Source organism: Carcharhinus amblyrhynchos, chromosome 18 (genome assembly GCF_965287045.1).
Source record: "Carcharhinus amblyrhynchos chromosome 18, sCarAmb.v2.hapA, whole genome shotgun sequence".
Lineage (NCBI taxonomy): Eukaryota > Metazoa > Chordata > Chondrichthyes > Carcharhiniformes > Carcharhinidae > Carcharhinus > Carcharhinus amblyrhynchos.
The window spans coordinates 40672448-40688288 of record NC_137341.1 but is presented as its reverse complement, the minus strand read 5'-3'; the positions used below and the strand labels follow the sequence as shown (position 1 = coordinate 40688288).

At 43.7% G+C, this 15841-nt stretch overlaps 1 protein-coding gene across 2 annotated transcripts in view; it reads right to left on the bottom strand.

Moving 5' to 3' along the window:
- LOC145355062 (sodium/mannose cotransporter SLC5A10-like) overlaps positions 1-15841 on the bottom strand; it is a 153837-nt gene that overhangs the window by 22673 nt on the left and 115323 nt on the right. For both annotated transcript variants that reach the window (XM_080206883.1, XM_080206884.1), the window contains exon 10: positions 6816-6923. In XM_080206883.1, the coding sequence (XP_080063009.1) occupies positions 6816-6923 (108 nt within the window). The remainder of the gene's footprint in view (positions 1-6815; positions 6924-15841) is intronic.

Here is a 15841-nt window from a genome sequence, read left to right as displayed (position 1 = left end):
CTGGTAAAAGCCAGGAACAATTTGTCATAGCGTATTTTAGGATAATATAGCACGGACAGAGAGAGTGAGACAATCCAGCTATTGTACCAGCGCTGACACATTGAAAGATATTAGTCCCTGCTCTTTCCCCAGAGTCTTGCAAATTTTTATTGGTACAAACCTGGGGCCAACAGTGGAATTTATTATCAGGCATTTCAAAGCATGCGATTGTGCTCCGCGAGCAGTGGAAAAAGATAACCATTCCTATTGTGGCCGTGGGAGTTTTGTCACTGGGCGATGGGAGGAGTTAGCTTCTCTGTGTATACAGCACTTCAACTCAAATTAACGTAGTAATCTCCTCAGTCTATCTGACCCCCTTGCCGTACATGGCTGGATGATCTCCAACTGGTGACTCCCTTCTCCAAAGTGGTCATTCTTTTAAAAATGAGCTCCTGGGATAGCATCGTAGAGTCCCCTCAGTACAGAAGATGCTATTTGGCCTATCAAGTCTGCACTCTCTGGCAGTATCTTACCCAGGCCCTCTTCTCCATCTTATAACTCCATATATTTACCATGGCTAATCCACCTAATCCTGCACATCTTGGGAAACTAAGGGGCAATTTAGCACAGCCAATCCACCTGACCTGCACATCTTGGGAAACTAAGGGGCAATTTAGCACAGCCAATCCACCTGACCTGCTTGTCTTTGGTCTGTGGGAGGAAACCAGAGCACCTGGAGGAAACACACACAGACACGGGGAGAACGTGCAAATTCCACCAAAAGCCGGATTTGAAGCCAGGTCGCTGGCACTGTGAGGCAACAGTGCTAACCACTGTGCCAACGTGCTTCCCAGCGTCACTGAGAAGCCAATGTACGTTGCCCATTCTTAACTGTCCAATAGAAGCTAGCTGCAAACAACTTTTCTGAATACAACTGAATGGGTTGCTAAGCTATTTCAGAGGGTAGTTAAGAGATGACCACATTGCTATTGGCCTGAAATCACAGACAGACCAGACCAGATAATGTCAGCAGATGTCCTTCTCTGAAAGGTGACAGCCAAACAAAGGAGTTTTTCAGACAATCTAGTCATTCCATGGTCACCATTCCTGATACTAGCTTTTTATTCCAGATTTATATAGATTAGTGAATTTAAAGCCTGTGGTGGGGTTTGAACTCATGTCTCTAGATTATTGATCCAGGCTTTGGAATTATTCATCCAGTAATACATTGTGTTTCTCCACCCCTTTCTGATGCATTCTGCTACATAATCCTTATGGCGTTCCCTTCATGTGACTGTTACTGGAACAACTATATATTTTAATTATTCTGAATGAGGAAATATATAAACTTCTTTTCCTCTTCAGACAGAGCGAGATATTCTGACCAAACAAGACCAACTAGTAGTAATAATGGATCCAGCCGGACTTCTCCTGGTGCCTTTGTTTGCAGTGCAGGTGAGAACAAAGAACAAAAAAAATTACAGCACAGGAACAGGCCCTTCAGCTCTCCAAGCCTGCACCGACCATGCTGCCCAACTTAACTAAAACCCCCTATCCTTCTGGTAGCCTCTCTATTCACATCCCATTCACGTACTTGTCATGAAGCCCCTTAAAAGTCACTACCGTATCTGCTTCCACTACCTCCCCTGGCAACAAATTCCAGGCACTACTACTCTCTGTGTAAAAAATCTGCCTGGTACATCTCCTTTAAACCTTGCCCCTTGCACCTTAAACCTATGCCCCCTAGTAATTGACTCTTCCACCCTAGGAAAAAGCTTCTGACTATCCACTCTGTCCATGCCTCTCATAATCTTGTAGACTTCTATCAGGTCTCTCCTCAATCTCCATCGCTCCAGTGAGAACAAACCAATTTTCTCCAATCTCTTCTCATAGCTAATGCTCTCTGTACCAGGCAATATTCTGGTAAATCTTTCTGTACCTTCTCCAAAGCCTTCACATCCTTCTGGCAGTGTGGCGACCAGAATTGAACACTATGTTCTAAGTGCAGCCTAACTAAGTTTCTATAAAGCTGCAACACGACTTGCCAATTTTTAAACTCAATACCCAGACCGATAAAGGCAAGCATGCTGTATGCCTTCTTGACTACTTTCTCCACATGCATTGCCACTTTCAGTGACCTGTGTACCTGTGTCCCTTTGCCTATCAATACTCTTAAGGGTTCTGCCATGTACTGTATATTTCCTATCAGTATTAGACCTTCCAAAATGCATTACCTTACTTGGAATGGAATAAACCTTTAGCTGTTAAGCAATGCTCATAATTATTTATGATTTCACCTGTAGAAACATAGAAATTAGAAGCAGGAGTAGGCCATTCAGCCCTTTAAGCCTGCTCCCCCATTCGTTTTAATCATGGCTGATAATCAAAATCAAGAAACTGACTCCCCCCTTCCTCCCCATATCCCTTGATCCCTTTAACTGCAAAAGCTATAGAACATAGAACATAGAACACTACAGCACAAACAGGCCCTTCGGCCCACGAGTTGCGCCGATCACATCAACACCTACCAACCTACAGACCTATCTATAACCCTCAATCTCATTAAACCCCATATACTCATCCAGAAGTCTTTTAAAAGACCCCAGCGAGTTCGCCTCCACCACCACTGACGGCAGCCGATTCCATTCACTCACCACCCTCTGAGTGAAAAACTTACCCCTAACATCACTTCTGAACTTCGCTCCCTGCACCTTAAATCTGTGTCCTCTCGTAGCAACCATTTCAACCCAGGGAAATAGCCTCTGAGAGTCCACCCTATCTATTCCTCTCAACATTTTGTAAACTTCTATCAGGTCGCCTCTCAACCTTCGTCTCTCCAGGGAAAAGAGTCCCAGCTCCCTCAACCTAACTTCATAAGGCATGCCTCCCAGTCCAGGCAACATCCTTGTAAATCTCCTCTGTACCCTCTCAATAGCTTCTACATCTTTCCTATAGTGAGGCGACCAGAACTGCGCACAATACTCTAAATGAGGCCTGACAAGGGTCTTATAAAGTTGCAGCATTACCTCCCGACTCCTAAACTCAATCCCTCGATTAATGAAGGCCAGTACACCATACGCCTTCTTGACCACCTCCTTCACCTGCGAGGCCGATTTAAGAGTCCTGTGGACCCGGACCCCAAGATCTAATTTCTTCTTGAAATCACACAATGTTTTAGCCTCAACTACTTGCTGTGGTAGTGAATTCCACACATTCATCACATTCTGGGTGAAGAAATTTTTCGTCACTGAAATGTTGCCCCTTATCCTCAAACTATAATGCATTGAAGCATCAGGTGATACACAAATCATAGTATCGTAGAATCCCAACAGTGCAGGAGGGCATTTGGTCCATCAAGTCTCCACCAACTCTCTAGCAGAGTATCTTACCCTGGCCCTCTTCCCCGCCCTATCCCTATCCCCATCACCCCACACATTTCCCATTGCTAATCCATCTAGCAAGTTTTTTTTAACGTGGCCAATCCACCTAACCTACACATTTTTTGACCAATCAAATCCTCTTCATTAGAGGCATGGGGGCAAATTTTCCCATTCCGCCGCCACGGGTACCGTCATGGGCGGAATGGAATAAAAAGCTGTAACAGTACATTCTGCACTCCCTCCTTTGGGTGGCATGGTGGCACAGTGGTTAGCACTGCTGCCTCACAGCACCGGGGATCCAGGTTCGATTCTGGCCTCAGGTCACTGTCTGTGTGGAGTTTGCACATTGTCTGTGCGTGTTTCCTCCGGGTGCTCTGGTTTTCTCCCACAGTCCAAAGATGTGTGGGTTAGGTTGATGGGCTATGCTAAATAGACCCTAGTGTTGGGGGATTAGCCAGGTAAATATGCAGGGTTACAGGAATAGGGACGGGGTGGGATTGTACTTGGTGCATACTCAATGGGCTGAATGGCCTCCTTCTACACTGTAGGGATTCTATGACTCTTTGCTTCTCTAAGTATGGTATGTTTTGTCTTTATAGTGCGCAAGAATAATTTTCACTGTGTACCTGTGACAATAATAAATCAAGTCAAATCAAATCCAAGCCCCCCTACCACCCCAATAGATTGCATTGCCAATGGGTGCAGAGGTGACAAGCCGTGGCAATGACATTACCCTCACTTTCAGAATCGACCCCAGCTCTTTTGGATTTGGCTCTGTATTTTTCACAAACTCACACAGTGCTGAAGGAAGCAATTTGACTTGATAAAATAGCTGACAGTCAGCATCACGCATTCCCTGCTGTTTGTCCATAGCCCTGCAATTTCCCCTTTGTTAAATATAGAGAGCCAGTTCCCTTTTGAAAGTTACAACTGAGTCTGCTTCCCTGACCCTTTCAGTTGGCGCATTCCAGACCACAACTCGCTGATTGAAGGAATTCTCCTTCTGCGAGGCCAGGCAATTCCTTAAAATCAGGTAGCTCGAGGGGAGACGCTGGTGTCGTGCTAATGTCACTAGGAATACAAAGGCTCACTGGGCTCGAATCCCACCACGGCATCTGGTGGAATTTAAATGCAATTCATAAAAAAAAATAATTAAAGGCTGGTCCCACTAACCATGAAATCATTGCCAGGAAATCTCATCTGGTTCGCTCATACCTTTTAGGGAAGGAAATCTGCCCTCCTGACGTGCTCTGGCCTAATACAACTCCCAACCCACAGCAACAGTTAACTGTCCTCTGGCAAGCCATTCAGTTGCATCAAAGTTCTATGACGAAATGAAGCCCAGGCAGACGATCCAGCATTAAGTGAGGCCTCAGAAATGACAACAGCATACCCCTGTCCTGTTAACCCTGCAAGTTCATTCCTATTAACATCTGAAGACTTGTGCCAAAATTGAGAGAGTTGGACTGCAGACAAGTGAATCATAACTTACAATGTCCCGCATTTCATCATAAGACATAGGAGCAGAATTAGACCATTCGGCCCATCGAGTCTGCTCGGCCATTCAATCATGGCTCATGTGCTCCTCATCCCCATTTTCCTGCCTTCTCCCCATAACCTTTCAACCCATTACCAATTAAAAATCTGTCGAACTATTCCTTAAATTTATTCACTGTCCAGCATCCACTGCACTTTGGGGTAGCAAATTTCACAGATTCACAGATTGGGAGAAGTAGCTTCTCCTCAACTCTATTTTAAATTTGTTACCCTTTATCCTAAGGTCTCTCATCCTAGAATGCCCCACAAGAGGAAGCATCCATTCCATGTCTACATTATCCATACCTTTCATCATCTTGCATTTGATTTCAAATTGATCTACTCTCATTCTTCTAAATTTCAGAGAATGTAGGCCTAAACTGTTCAATCTCTTTTCATACAACAAACCCCTCATCTCTGAAGTCAGTCACCATCCCTGGACATATCCTGTCCCACCAGCAGGGCGGACACACCAGAGGTGGTGGTGTGATGGTATTACCCTGAGAGTTCTCAAATTGACTCCGGACCCCATCTTGTGGTATCAGGTCAAACACAGGCAAGAAAAACCCCCTGCTAGTCATCATCTGTTGGCCACCTTCAGCTGATGAATTAAACTTCTTTAAACTTGAATGCCACACTGCTTGGAGGAAGCACTGAGGGTGGCAAGGGTACAGAATATATTCTGGGTAGGGGACATCAATGTCCATCTCTGAGAATGACTTGATAGCATGACTACTGACTGAGCTGCCAAGTCCTAAAGGACATAGCTGCTAAGCTGGGACTGCGGCAGAGGGTGAGGGAACCGACAAGAGGGAAAAATCTTCTTGACCTCACAAGTCTACCTGTGGTAGATGCATTTGTCCATGTGCTTCTCGTCCCCATTTTCCTGCCTTCTCCCCATAACCTTTCAACCCATTACCAATTAAAAATCTGTCTAACTCCTCCTTAAATTTATTCACTGCTTCCCTGACCCTTTCAGTTGGCGCATTCCAGATCCAGAACTCACTGAAGGAATTCTCCTTCTGCGATACCCATGAAGAATAATTTTAAAAATGTGAATATATTAATATTGAATCTTACCGTGCAGAAGGAGACCATCTTGTTCATTGTGGCCGTGCCTACTCTTTGAAAGGGTTGACCAAATCAGCTCACTCCCTTGACCTGCCCTCATAGCCTTACAAACTCTCCCCCATGAATGTGTGTAATTAAAGCCCCTTTGAAAGTTGACATGACAAAAACAGACAATTTTGTAATTTCCTCTTTGGTAATGGATTGGCAATTGTGGATGTGTACTGACTTCAATCAAGCCATTGCGGTTAGCCTATTGGAATATAAACATCCTGATTAAGGAGTCAATTGATGGGTCAATCAGAGAGTTTTTGCCTTGTATTTAATCGGGAGTGTCAGTCCTCTGGCACTCCCAAAAGTAGACTGCTGGCTGTTGACACTCTGTGTACTGCTGTTGGAATTGTAAATAAAGGGATTTGATGAAGGGACTTCTGTCCCCAACGATTTATTACAGGGTGTGTCTATACTTCACAGATATCTTACTAACTGTAAAGGTTTTGGAGTCATAAAAACATTGGTTTTTTCAAAGAAAAACAGGGTAATCACTGCAGCCTTCACAAATGATATTTCTTTCTTGGTATCCTATGTGAGAAATGATATCAGCTTCCTCATTCTATCAAACAGAAATGATCAAATAGAAAGCATTTCTCAATTTCCTTGTGCGGTTTTCTTTTTATACTCTTCATCAATTCAGGATAGGAAAGAGAACTCAGTCCTCTCAGGAACTGTCTGTGTGTTTTGATTTTGGCTGCTCAATATTTGGCTGTGTCCCTGTGTCAGTTTATTTATTTGTAACCATCGACATCTTGAGGCCAAAAATCTTGATGTAGAAGAATTATAAAATAGAGTTACCGTCAGGCATCAGTTCGATTACGAGTTTCGGGAAAGCAATGTTAGAACATCCCACTTCCGTCCCACAAACTTTGACACATTCCTCAGGATCGACACATCCGACTGAATCTTGAGTGTGAACAAATCAAAATAATATTATTGTTTCTGCCCTGGCCAAGCATTTTATTTTATGACCATTGAAGTTGATACATCAGTAAAATTTATGTGTGAAATGAAAATATTTTCATTGTTATTCCAATAGTAATATTTCCTTAATAAAATATCATCTTGTATTGCACCATTCTAAGTAAGCCTAGCCAGTTAGATCCAAGAATTTCGATTCAGATGTAATTCATTTTCATCTGCCTCCCACATCAGCTAGCTCCCACTTAATTATTGAGTTAGTTGTGCCCCAGTTGGTAACACATGCCTTTTTGAGTTATTCAGGGCAGGATCTTCCATGCGCTCCCCATCACCACCCACCCCCATCCTCGCCCTGTGGCAGAAATGGCCTGTCATTGGCCAGCAGTGGGAACCACTGATCCCCCCCATTGTCAATGGGGTTTTCTGTTCCATGCATCTCACCACTGGGAAACTGGCAGCAGGCGTTCAGAATACCCCATAAGAATGGTTGGAAAATTCTAGCCAAGATTTTGGGTTGAAGTCCCATTCCATAGAATACATAGAATCCTTACAGTGCAGAATGAGGCCATTTGGCCCATCAAGCCAGCACTGATAACAGTCCCACCCAGGGCCTTAATCCCACGTACCTACCTGATGTCCTGAGGCCACCCCCCCCCCCCGACACTAAGGGGCATTTTAGCATAGCCAATTCACCTGACCTGCCCATCTCATTGAGACGTACAAGATGTTGAATGGGATGGATAGGATAGAGGTGGAGAGGCTCTTCCCACTCAGAAAGGACAGTAGGACTAGAGAGCACAGCCTCAGGATAAAGTGGGGGGGGGGGGAGCGGTTTAGAACGGAGTTGAGGAGGAACTTCTTCACTCAAAGGGTGGTGAATCTCTGGAATTCTCTGCCTGTTGAAGTGGTGGAGGCTGCCTCGCTCAATATTTTTAAGACGCGGGTTGATAGGTTTTTGATAGGCAAGGGGATTAAGGGTTATGGGGAGAGGGCGGGAATGTGGAACTGAGCCACGACAGATCAGCCATGATCTTATTGAATGGTGGGGCAGGCTCGAGGGGCTAGATGGCCTACTCCTGCTCCTATTTCTTACGTTCTTATCTTTGGTCTGTAGGAGGAAACCGGAGCATCGGGAGGAAACCATGCAGACATGGGGAGAATGTGCAAACTCCACACAGACAGTGACCTGAGGCAGGAATTGAACACGGGTCCCTGGAGCTGTGAAGCAGCAGTGCTAACCATTGTGCCACCATGCCGCCTGTTAAAATGTAACCGGTGACAACTTTGTATTGGATGTAACGTGACCAATGGCAACAAGATGTAAGAGTCAGCTGACCCAGTAAACCATGGAACAAATTACAGAATGATGTAATAGTCAGCTGACCAGCTGACTCACCATAATAAGAACCCATGTAGAATTGTGGGGAGCTTGGACTGGCCCAGGGCAAAGCCCCAAGTTTGGAGTGATGTTTCTTTATTAAACTCTTTCTTTGATTTATAAGTTGGAGTAAGTTTTGTTCCATTTTTATTGTCTGCATTTGAAGAGTGACTTCTGATGAAACACTGTCCATTCCAGGACTTAAGCATAAAAATCAAGGCCAACAGTCCAGTGCATTACTGAGAGAATGCTGCAAAATTGGGGGTGCAGTCTCTCCGTTAAGATGTTAAACTAAGACCCACATGCCTGCCCTGGTGGATGTAAAAAATCTCATGCTGCTATGTTGAAGAACTGGGGGAACAACATTGTGGAAACAGATTATCCAGTGATTACCAGGTTGTTGCGTGAGGGAGTTTACTCTGCACAAAACTCGTTGCTGCGTTTCCCATGTGACAACAATGACAAGACCTCAAAAGTACTTCATTGGTTGTAAAGTGCTTTGTGTCAATCACTGATGCTAAAGTACGCAATATAAATGCATTCTTTTCATTAGTCTGATGGAGTCCAAATTCTGTAATTGTAGTTGTCACAAAGTTGTGCTTCAAGGCACAGACAGTCTTAACCCACGCAATTTGGCTTCATGCTCATTTTGGATCAACAGCTTCTCAATTATGTTAGTTGTGGCACAGTGCGTAAGATTTTTGCATCTGAATAATGAAGGTGGTGGGTTCAGACCCTACTCCTGGAGCTTCTACACAAGCACTGAGGCTGATGCTCCATTGCAGCGCTGAGGGAGTACTGTATTGCTGGAGGTGCTGCTATCTTTTGGATGAGACATTGCAATGAGGCCTCATTTGCCCTCTGGGATGAGGACAAAGAATACTGCTTGCAATGTCGGACTTTCACTGACTCCCGTCGCCGAGAATGGGGAATTTGGCGCTCAGTCAAATCTCCTTTCACTGCAACGGGACTGGAATATCCCAGCTGCAGGCGAGGTCGGAGAATCCGGCCCTTCATTTGTAGGGACAAAACGTGTTTATTAATAAGAAAACAGCAGCCTCATTGCTGTACCTCCCTATAGTGTCTCCTGCCCAAGAGAGGGTTCCATTCTCTGGGGTGATTACCCACTCTGAGTCCCAACTGGTCACCCAAGCCAGGTGATCCTTTTGCTGCTGTGTTGCTATTAAAGGGACAACAACCACACCACTGCACTACGATGAAGAACAAGGTTTATAGAGTTTAAAAGTCCATTTATTTATTAGTCACAAGTAGGCTTACATTCACACGACAATGAAGTTACTATGAAAATCCCCTAATTGCCGCCTATTCGAGTATACTGAAGGAGAATTTAGCACGGTCAATTTATTTAACCTGCACATCTTTGGACTGTGGAAGGAAACCGGAGCACCCGGAGGAAACCCACGTAGACATGGGGAGAATGTGCAGTCTCCACACAGACAGTGACCTAAGCTGGGAATTAAACCCAGGTCCCTGGCACCGTGAGGCAGCAGTGATACCACTGTGCCACCATGCCACCCTCTGCAGGGTAGTTCTCCCAGTATCGTGGCCAATACTTAACCTTCAATCAACACCAAAAAGTATCATCAGTTGATAATAGATTCCAATAATTTCCCGACAAGTGTAGTCACTGAATATTCTTACCACTCCACCTCCTTAAACAACGTATTGGCATTCTCTACTTTACAATTGAAAGGGCGCAGTTTGTTAATCTAGGAGAACTTTGAAAATTATGGCTGTGACTTCCTCAATTATTCCAGATATCAGTTGTACTTATCATGAAAGTATCATTTAATGGCCATAAACAGCCTTATTCAATGGGAACTATCATATAGTCATTTAGGGTTGGGTAACTGAGGCATCCCTTCAAAGCGAATTATTGACAAAAAGACATCGGGCAGGATTTTACGGCCTCACTCGTCCCGAAGGAGTAAAATCCTGCCCAAGGTCAATGGGCCTTCCCATGCTCCATCCCTTGCCTGCTCCCATTCCCATGACGGGCGGACAGGTAAAATTTCGGCCATTGAGCGTGATCTTACTGGCCGTTCTCATCCCACTGCCGCTGCAGCGAGAATGGAGAATTTGACGACCAGCCAAATCTCTGTTCACTGCAGCGGGACCAGAGAACCTGGAGAATTGCCATAAGATTCCGCCCACTGACAGGAAGAATTTGGGATAATTATGTGTGCCAGGGAATCATTTGTCAAAAAGCTAAATGGTCGCATTAGCACATGCGGGTGACAGGTTCAGGCAGCTCCACCCTGCCTCAGAATTGCATGACATTCTGCTCATATCCAATGCCAGGGCAGCATCAACTTTTAGTTATTGCTGACTAGATGATTCAACTTTAATTACAACCAAAGCAAGATGCAAATATCCGAAACTCAACAGGTTCGAACGAGCATTTCCATCTTTTGGAAGAGACATAGGAGGCTCAGATGATGGGGGTTGGTAATATGAATGTAGGAAGATGTGTGAACAAAGAACAAAGAACAGCACGGCACAAGAAACAGGCTCTTCGGCCCTGTAAGCCCTCACCGCCCATTTTAGCACTCAGTGAGTGCCTTATTCAAGTCTTTCGTCGATTGTCAACATTTTTGTCTACCTCTAGTGGACTCTACAATAAAGGGCGTGCAAATTTAGGGAATTATATGCATGCCAGATTAAGGGAGATCCAATTCAGGAACAGTCTATTGACATCAATCAGCCTAAAAAGCACGTTTTGGGATGTGGGAGGAAACCGGAGTACCCGGAGAAAACCCACGTAAGCACGGGGAGAGTGTGCAAGCTCCCACAGGCATTGACCCAAGCCGGAGATCCGACCCAGGTCCCTGTAACTGCACAGCAAACAGTGATAGTCACTGAGCTGTCATGTTGCCCGTCAATTGGTCCAGATTAAGCGTACACTAATGGACGTGAAGCACTAGGCAACTCTCGAAGCAACATCCAAGAGCAGCTCTCGCACGACCCACCGTGTGTATGCCCCTTGTTGGCCAACAAGGCAGACCGAATCGCCTGTGGATGTAAAAGGAGACATCAATAAACATCAATAGACATACAACAGGCTATACAGACATTAATGGAAGATCCCCAATAGCTCCAACGTAAGTGACAAGGTGAGCCTTAAAATTTGTTGGACGGCCGATAGGAATCTATTAATTCCCAGGAACGTCCTGAGGCTCTTGATCTTCAACTAGAGGCTTCTATTTTCTGTTTGAAGTCAACAGAAGGGAGGTACATTGAGTCTTCAGGATGGAAACAGAATTTGATCCATGTCTGTACTAATGCTCCACTCGAACCTCCTCTCATCCCTCTTCATCAAACATATCGAATGTTTGATGAAGAACATGGAATTCACCCCTTGCCCAAAATTAAACTCTCCCCTAAGAAACAGTGAAACCGCGAAATAAGTTTAAAGTTTACAGTTTATTTAATAGTGCCACAGATAGGCTTTCATTAACACTGCAATGAAGTTACTGTGAAAATCCCCTAGTCAGCTCACTAAGGCGCCCATTCAACCACGCTCAATTGCCCCTTAGAGTCAGAGGGATAACCAGGATAAATACGTGGGATTACTAAGACAGGGCAGGATTCTTGTTGGTAAAAGCTCAATGGGCTGAATGGCCTTCTTTTGCACTGTAAAGTTTCTATGATTCGAAGGGTACACTGTGGGAGAATTTAACATGCACTTAACCAGCACATCTTTTGGACTGTGGGAGGCAACCAGAGCACCCGGGGGAAACCCACGCAGACACAGAGAGAACATGTAGGTTCCACATATACACTGACCCAAGCTGAGAATCGAATCTGGGTCCCTGGTGTTGCGAGGCAGCAATGCCAACTACTGTACTGCCCAAATAAGAATGCTGGTCTGAACTAAGCTTGTATACTTTCAAATGGAACACCAGTAAAATGGGGAATTAAGAACACTGATCTGAATTGGTCTTGGCCAGAGTCTTACCGTCCCACCTGCCACTGGAATTGGAGCAGACAAGGGGGAAATAATGGTCCTTTGATGGATTTTTACGGTTTTGGGCCGAGTGAAATGTGTACTTGTATACTTTCAAATGGAACACCGGTAAAAGGGGGAAATAAGAATACTGATCTGAAGTGCATTTTCATCCCTTCTGCGTGGTATGCTATAGCTCAGTCAGGAAGCTTGGGTTGCTCTGGCAACTTTTACATGCATGTTGTACTCTGGAGCTGTGGATAGTGACATTGGAGGCTTCAATGTTCTTTCCATCACCTGGCTGACCAGGAATCTCTCCCGCTCTTACTGCTTGCAATTGATGTGTGATGGAAGCATTCATAAGGTGATGCTCAACCAGTCTGGCTGCACTACTTCCACACCTTCCTTGGCTATCGCTTCTCTGGCTGGAACATGAACCCGTAGCTTCTCCCTCAGAAACAGAGATGCTACCCAAGGTACTACTCAATCTTACCCTTTCCCCTTATCATTATACTTCCCAAAAAAACAAATGACCCATTTACATAACCTTCTAATTAGTGAAGGATGTGTGTTACACCAATGTGAATTTTATGCTCAAGCTGTGCGGATGTAAGTGTTTGGAAATAGTCTAATTATATTTACCATGACGGACAATTGGGGACCAGGATATTGAACTTGATGATCAGCCATGATCATAATGAAAGCCAGAGAAGGCTCAAAAGGCTGGATGGCCTGTTCCTGCTTCTTGTTTCTATGTTTCTATCCCTCACTTAGGTCTGGTATAAGTTGAATGTCCAGCATTGCATCTCAATCCCAACTATAAAAGAACCTTTTGAACCGCTGGTGACTATTTTCTACAGCAATGCCATATGGCTACTCTTAGTGAGATTAGTCCCAGCTGGATTTAACCTGCTGCACCATTCCTTTAAGTGCCACTTGTCAAACATTGCATAAATGTTTCTCATATTCAATTGCCCAACCAGATACGGTATCTCCCACATCCTAGATCAACTTTGGAATGATAGTCAAAGTTGTTATGTTTATTTATTAGTCACAAATAAGGCTTACATTATCACTGCAACAAAGTTACTGTGAAATTCCCCTAGTCACCACACCCTGGTGCCTGCTCGGGTCAATGTGCCTAACCAGCATGTCTTTTAGACTGTGAGAGGAAACTGAAGCTCCTGGAGGAAACCTGCACAGGCATGGGGAGAATGTGCAATCTCCACACAGACAGTGGCCCAAGCTGAGAATCGAACCCAAGTCCTTGGCGCTGTAAGGCAGTAGTGCTAACCACTGTGCCACCATGTGGTCACACTACTTGTGTTCTGACACCAAAGCAATTTGTTTAGATCACTGCATTTACTGCTGCTCGGGGTGACTAAATTATTTCAGCGATGTGTTTGGCCAGTTTTCTAATAATCATCAGAGAATTAATTACCTTCTTAATTTCTGCTGGTCACTTGTTATCAGTATCATTGTGCTGCTTCACAAATCTTTTCAGGGTTAGTCAGTCTAATATTTGGTTGTTAACTTGGATAATTGCTTAAACTAGGCGATCGATATATTTTGCTACAATGCTTTGAGGGGTGCCACTTACTTTAGAAAAGAGAAGGTTGAAGGGTGGCCTGATAGAGGTCTTTTGACTTGATTTGATTTATTATTGTGACATGTATTAGTTTTTAGTGAAAAGTATTGTTTCTTGCGCAGTATATAGACAAAGCGTATCATTCATAGAGAAGAAAACGAGACAGTGCATAATGTAGTGTTACAGTCATAGCTAGGGCGTAGAGAAAGATCAACTTAATGCAAGGTAGGTCCATTCAAAAATCTGATGGCAGCAGGGAAGAAGCTGTTCTTGAGTCGGTTAGTACATGATCTCAGACTTTTGCATCTTTTTCCTGATGGAAGAAGATGGAAGAGAGAATGTCCAGGGTGTGGGGTCCATAATTATGCTGGCTGCTTTGCCAAAGCAGTGGGAAGTGATGACAGAGTCAATGGATGGGAGGCTGGTTTGCATGATGGATTGGGTTACATTCATGACCTTTTGGAGTTTCTTGTGGTCTTGGGCACAGCAGGAGCCATACCAAGCTGTAATACAACCAGAAAGAATGCTTTCTATGGTGCATTTGTAAAAGATGGTGAGAGTCATAGCTGACATGCCTTTAGAATTCGGTAAGGATTTAATAGCGTAAATGTGGTATAAAGGATACCACTTGTTGGGTGTCCAAAACACGAGGGAATGCAGAAGAACACAAGAACATAAGGAATAGTAATAGGAGTAAGTCACAACTCCTTTTCTTTGCCACTTCTCCATAGCTTTGTTTTGTGCCATTTCCCCATCTATTCCTCAGTCCATCAAATATTTATCCACCTCCGCGTAAAAACTTCTAATAATCTAGCCTCCACCATCCTTTGGGGCAGAGAATTCATCACCCTCTGTAAGAAGAAGTTTCTACGCACCTCAGTTTTAAGTGACCAACCCTTTATCGTGTAATACGCATAGGAAAATCACTAATAATGAAGGAATTAAATGTAAATATTTTTTTCAAATTGCGCTTAACATATGGAAAGTATCATCATAGGAAATAGTTCAGGTAAATAGCCTGAACACATTTAATGGGCAGCTTTGTGAGCACGAGAGAGAAGGGAATAGAAGGCAATTGTGAAAGTGAGATGAGGCGGGGTAGACACATGTTTGGATGTTAGCATTAACACTGGCACAGATCTGCCAAATACTCTGTAAACTTGATGTAACTCAATGTGACACTGTGACGTTCTCTGATGTGGGACTTGCAGGGCTGGTACTTCTGAAAGGTGTTGCTCGATATTCAAGCGCCACACCCAAGACTTTTGAGTTATGCATATGAGATGTTGACCGCTGGTCAACATCCATCTGTTTTCATACCTTTTACATCTCACTTTGTTAGTCTTCAGTGTGAGATCTATATTGCATTTTGGTTCTGCAAAATAATCTATAAGTTTAAGGAATTCTGCATGATTTTCCCTTCTGAAGAAGAAATTAGTTGGCATTTTAATTTGCCTTTTAGTATCTCTAAAAATGTATGGTCTATATATATGATATCTATCTACAAATCTACTTGTGTATTACAATAAAGTGCAACATATAACATGCTTGTCCTGCCCACTAAGCTCATGTGTTACACTCAAATTTCTCCATCACACTGCAAGAAAATCATAAAGAAATTCTCCAACCTCGGAAGATACTAGAGACAAAATGTCCCTTAATTGATCTCCATAAAGAAAGCAGCCAATATTTACTTAAGCAAAGTTGCACTTTGCAGGCTTATTATGATACAATGTGATTTACATGTTATAATGTTCATTCTATTCAAAGTTACACTTTACAGCATTATTATTATGGTATACATTTGATTCAAAGTTAAACATTGTACCTATTATAATATGATGCATTTTACATGTTATAATGCTTATTCTAACATAGGAAATGTATGTTTCTGTGCTGTAAATACTTTGTAATAAAACAGTGCATGTTGTCTTACCAGGGGCCACATGCTAGTAATCTATCTATATGCC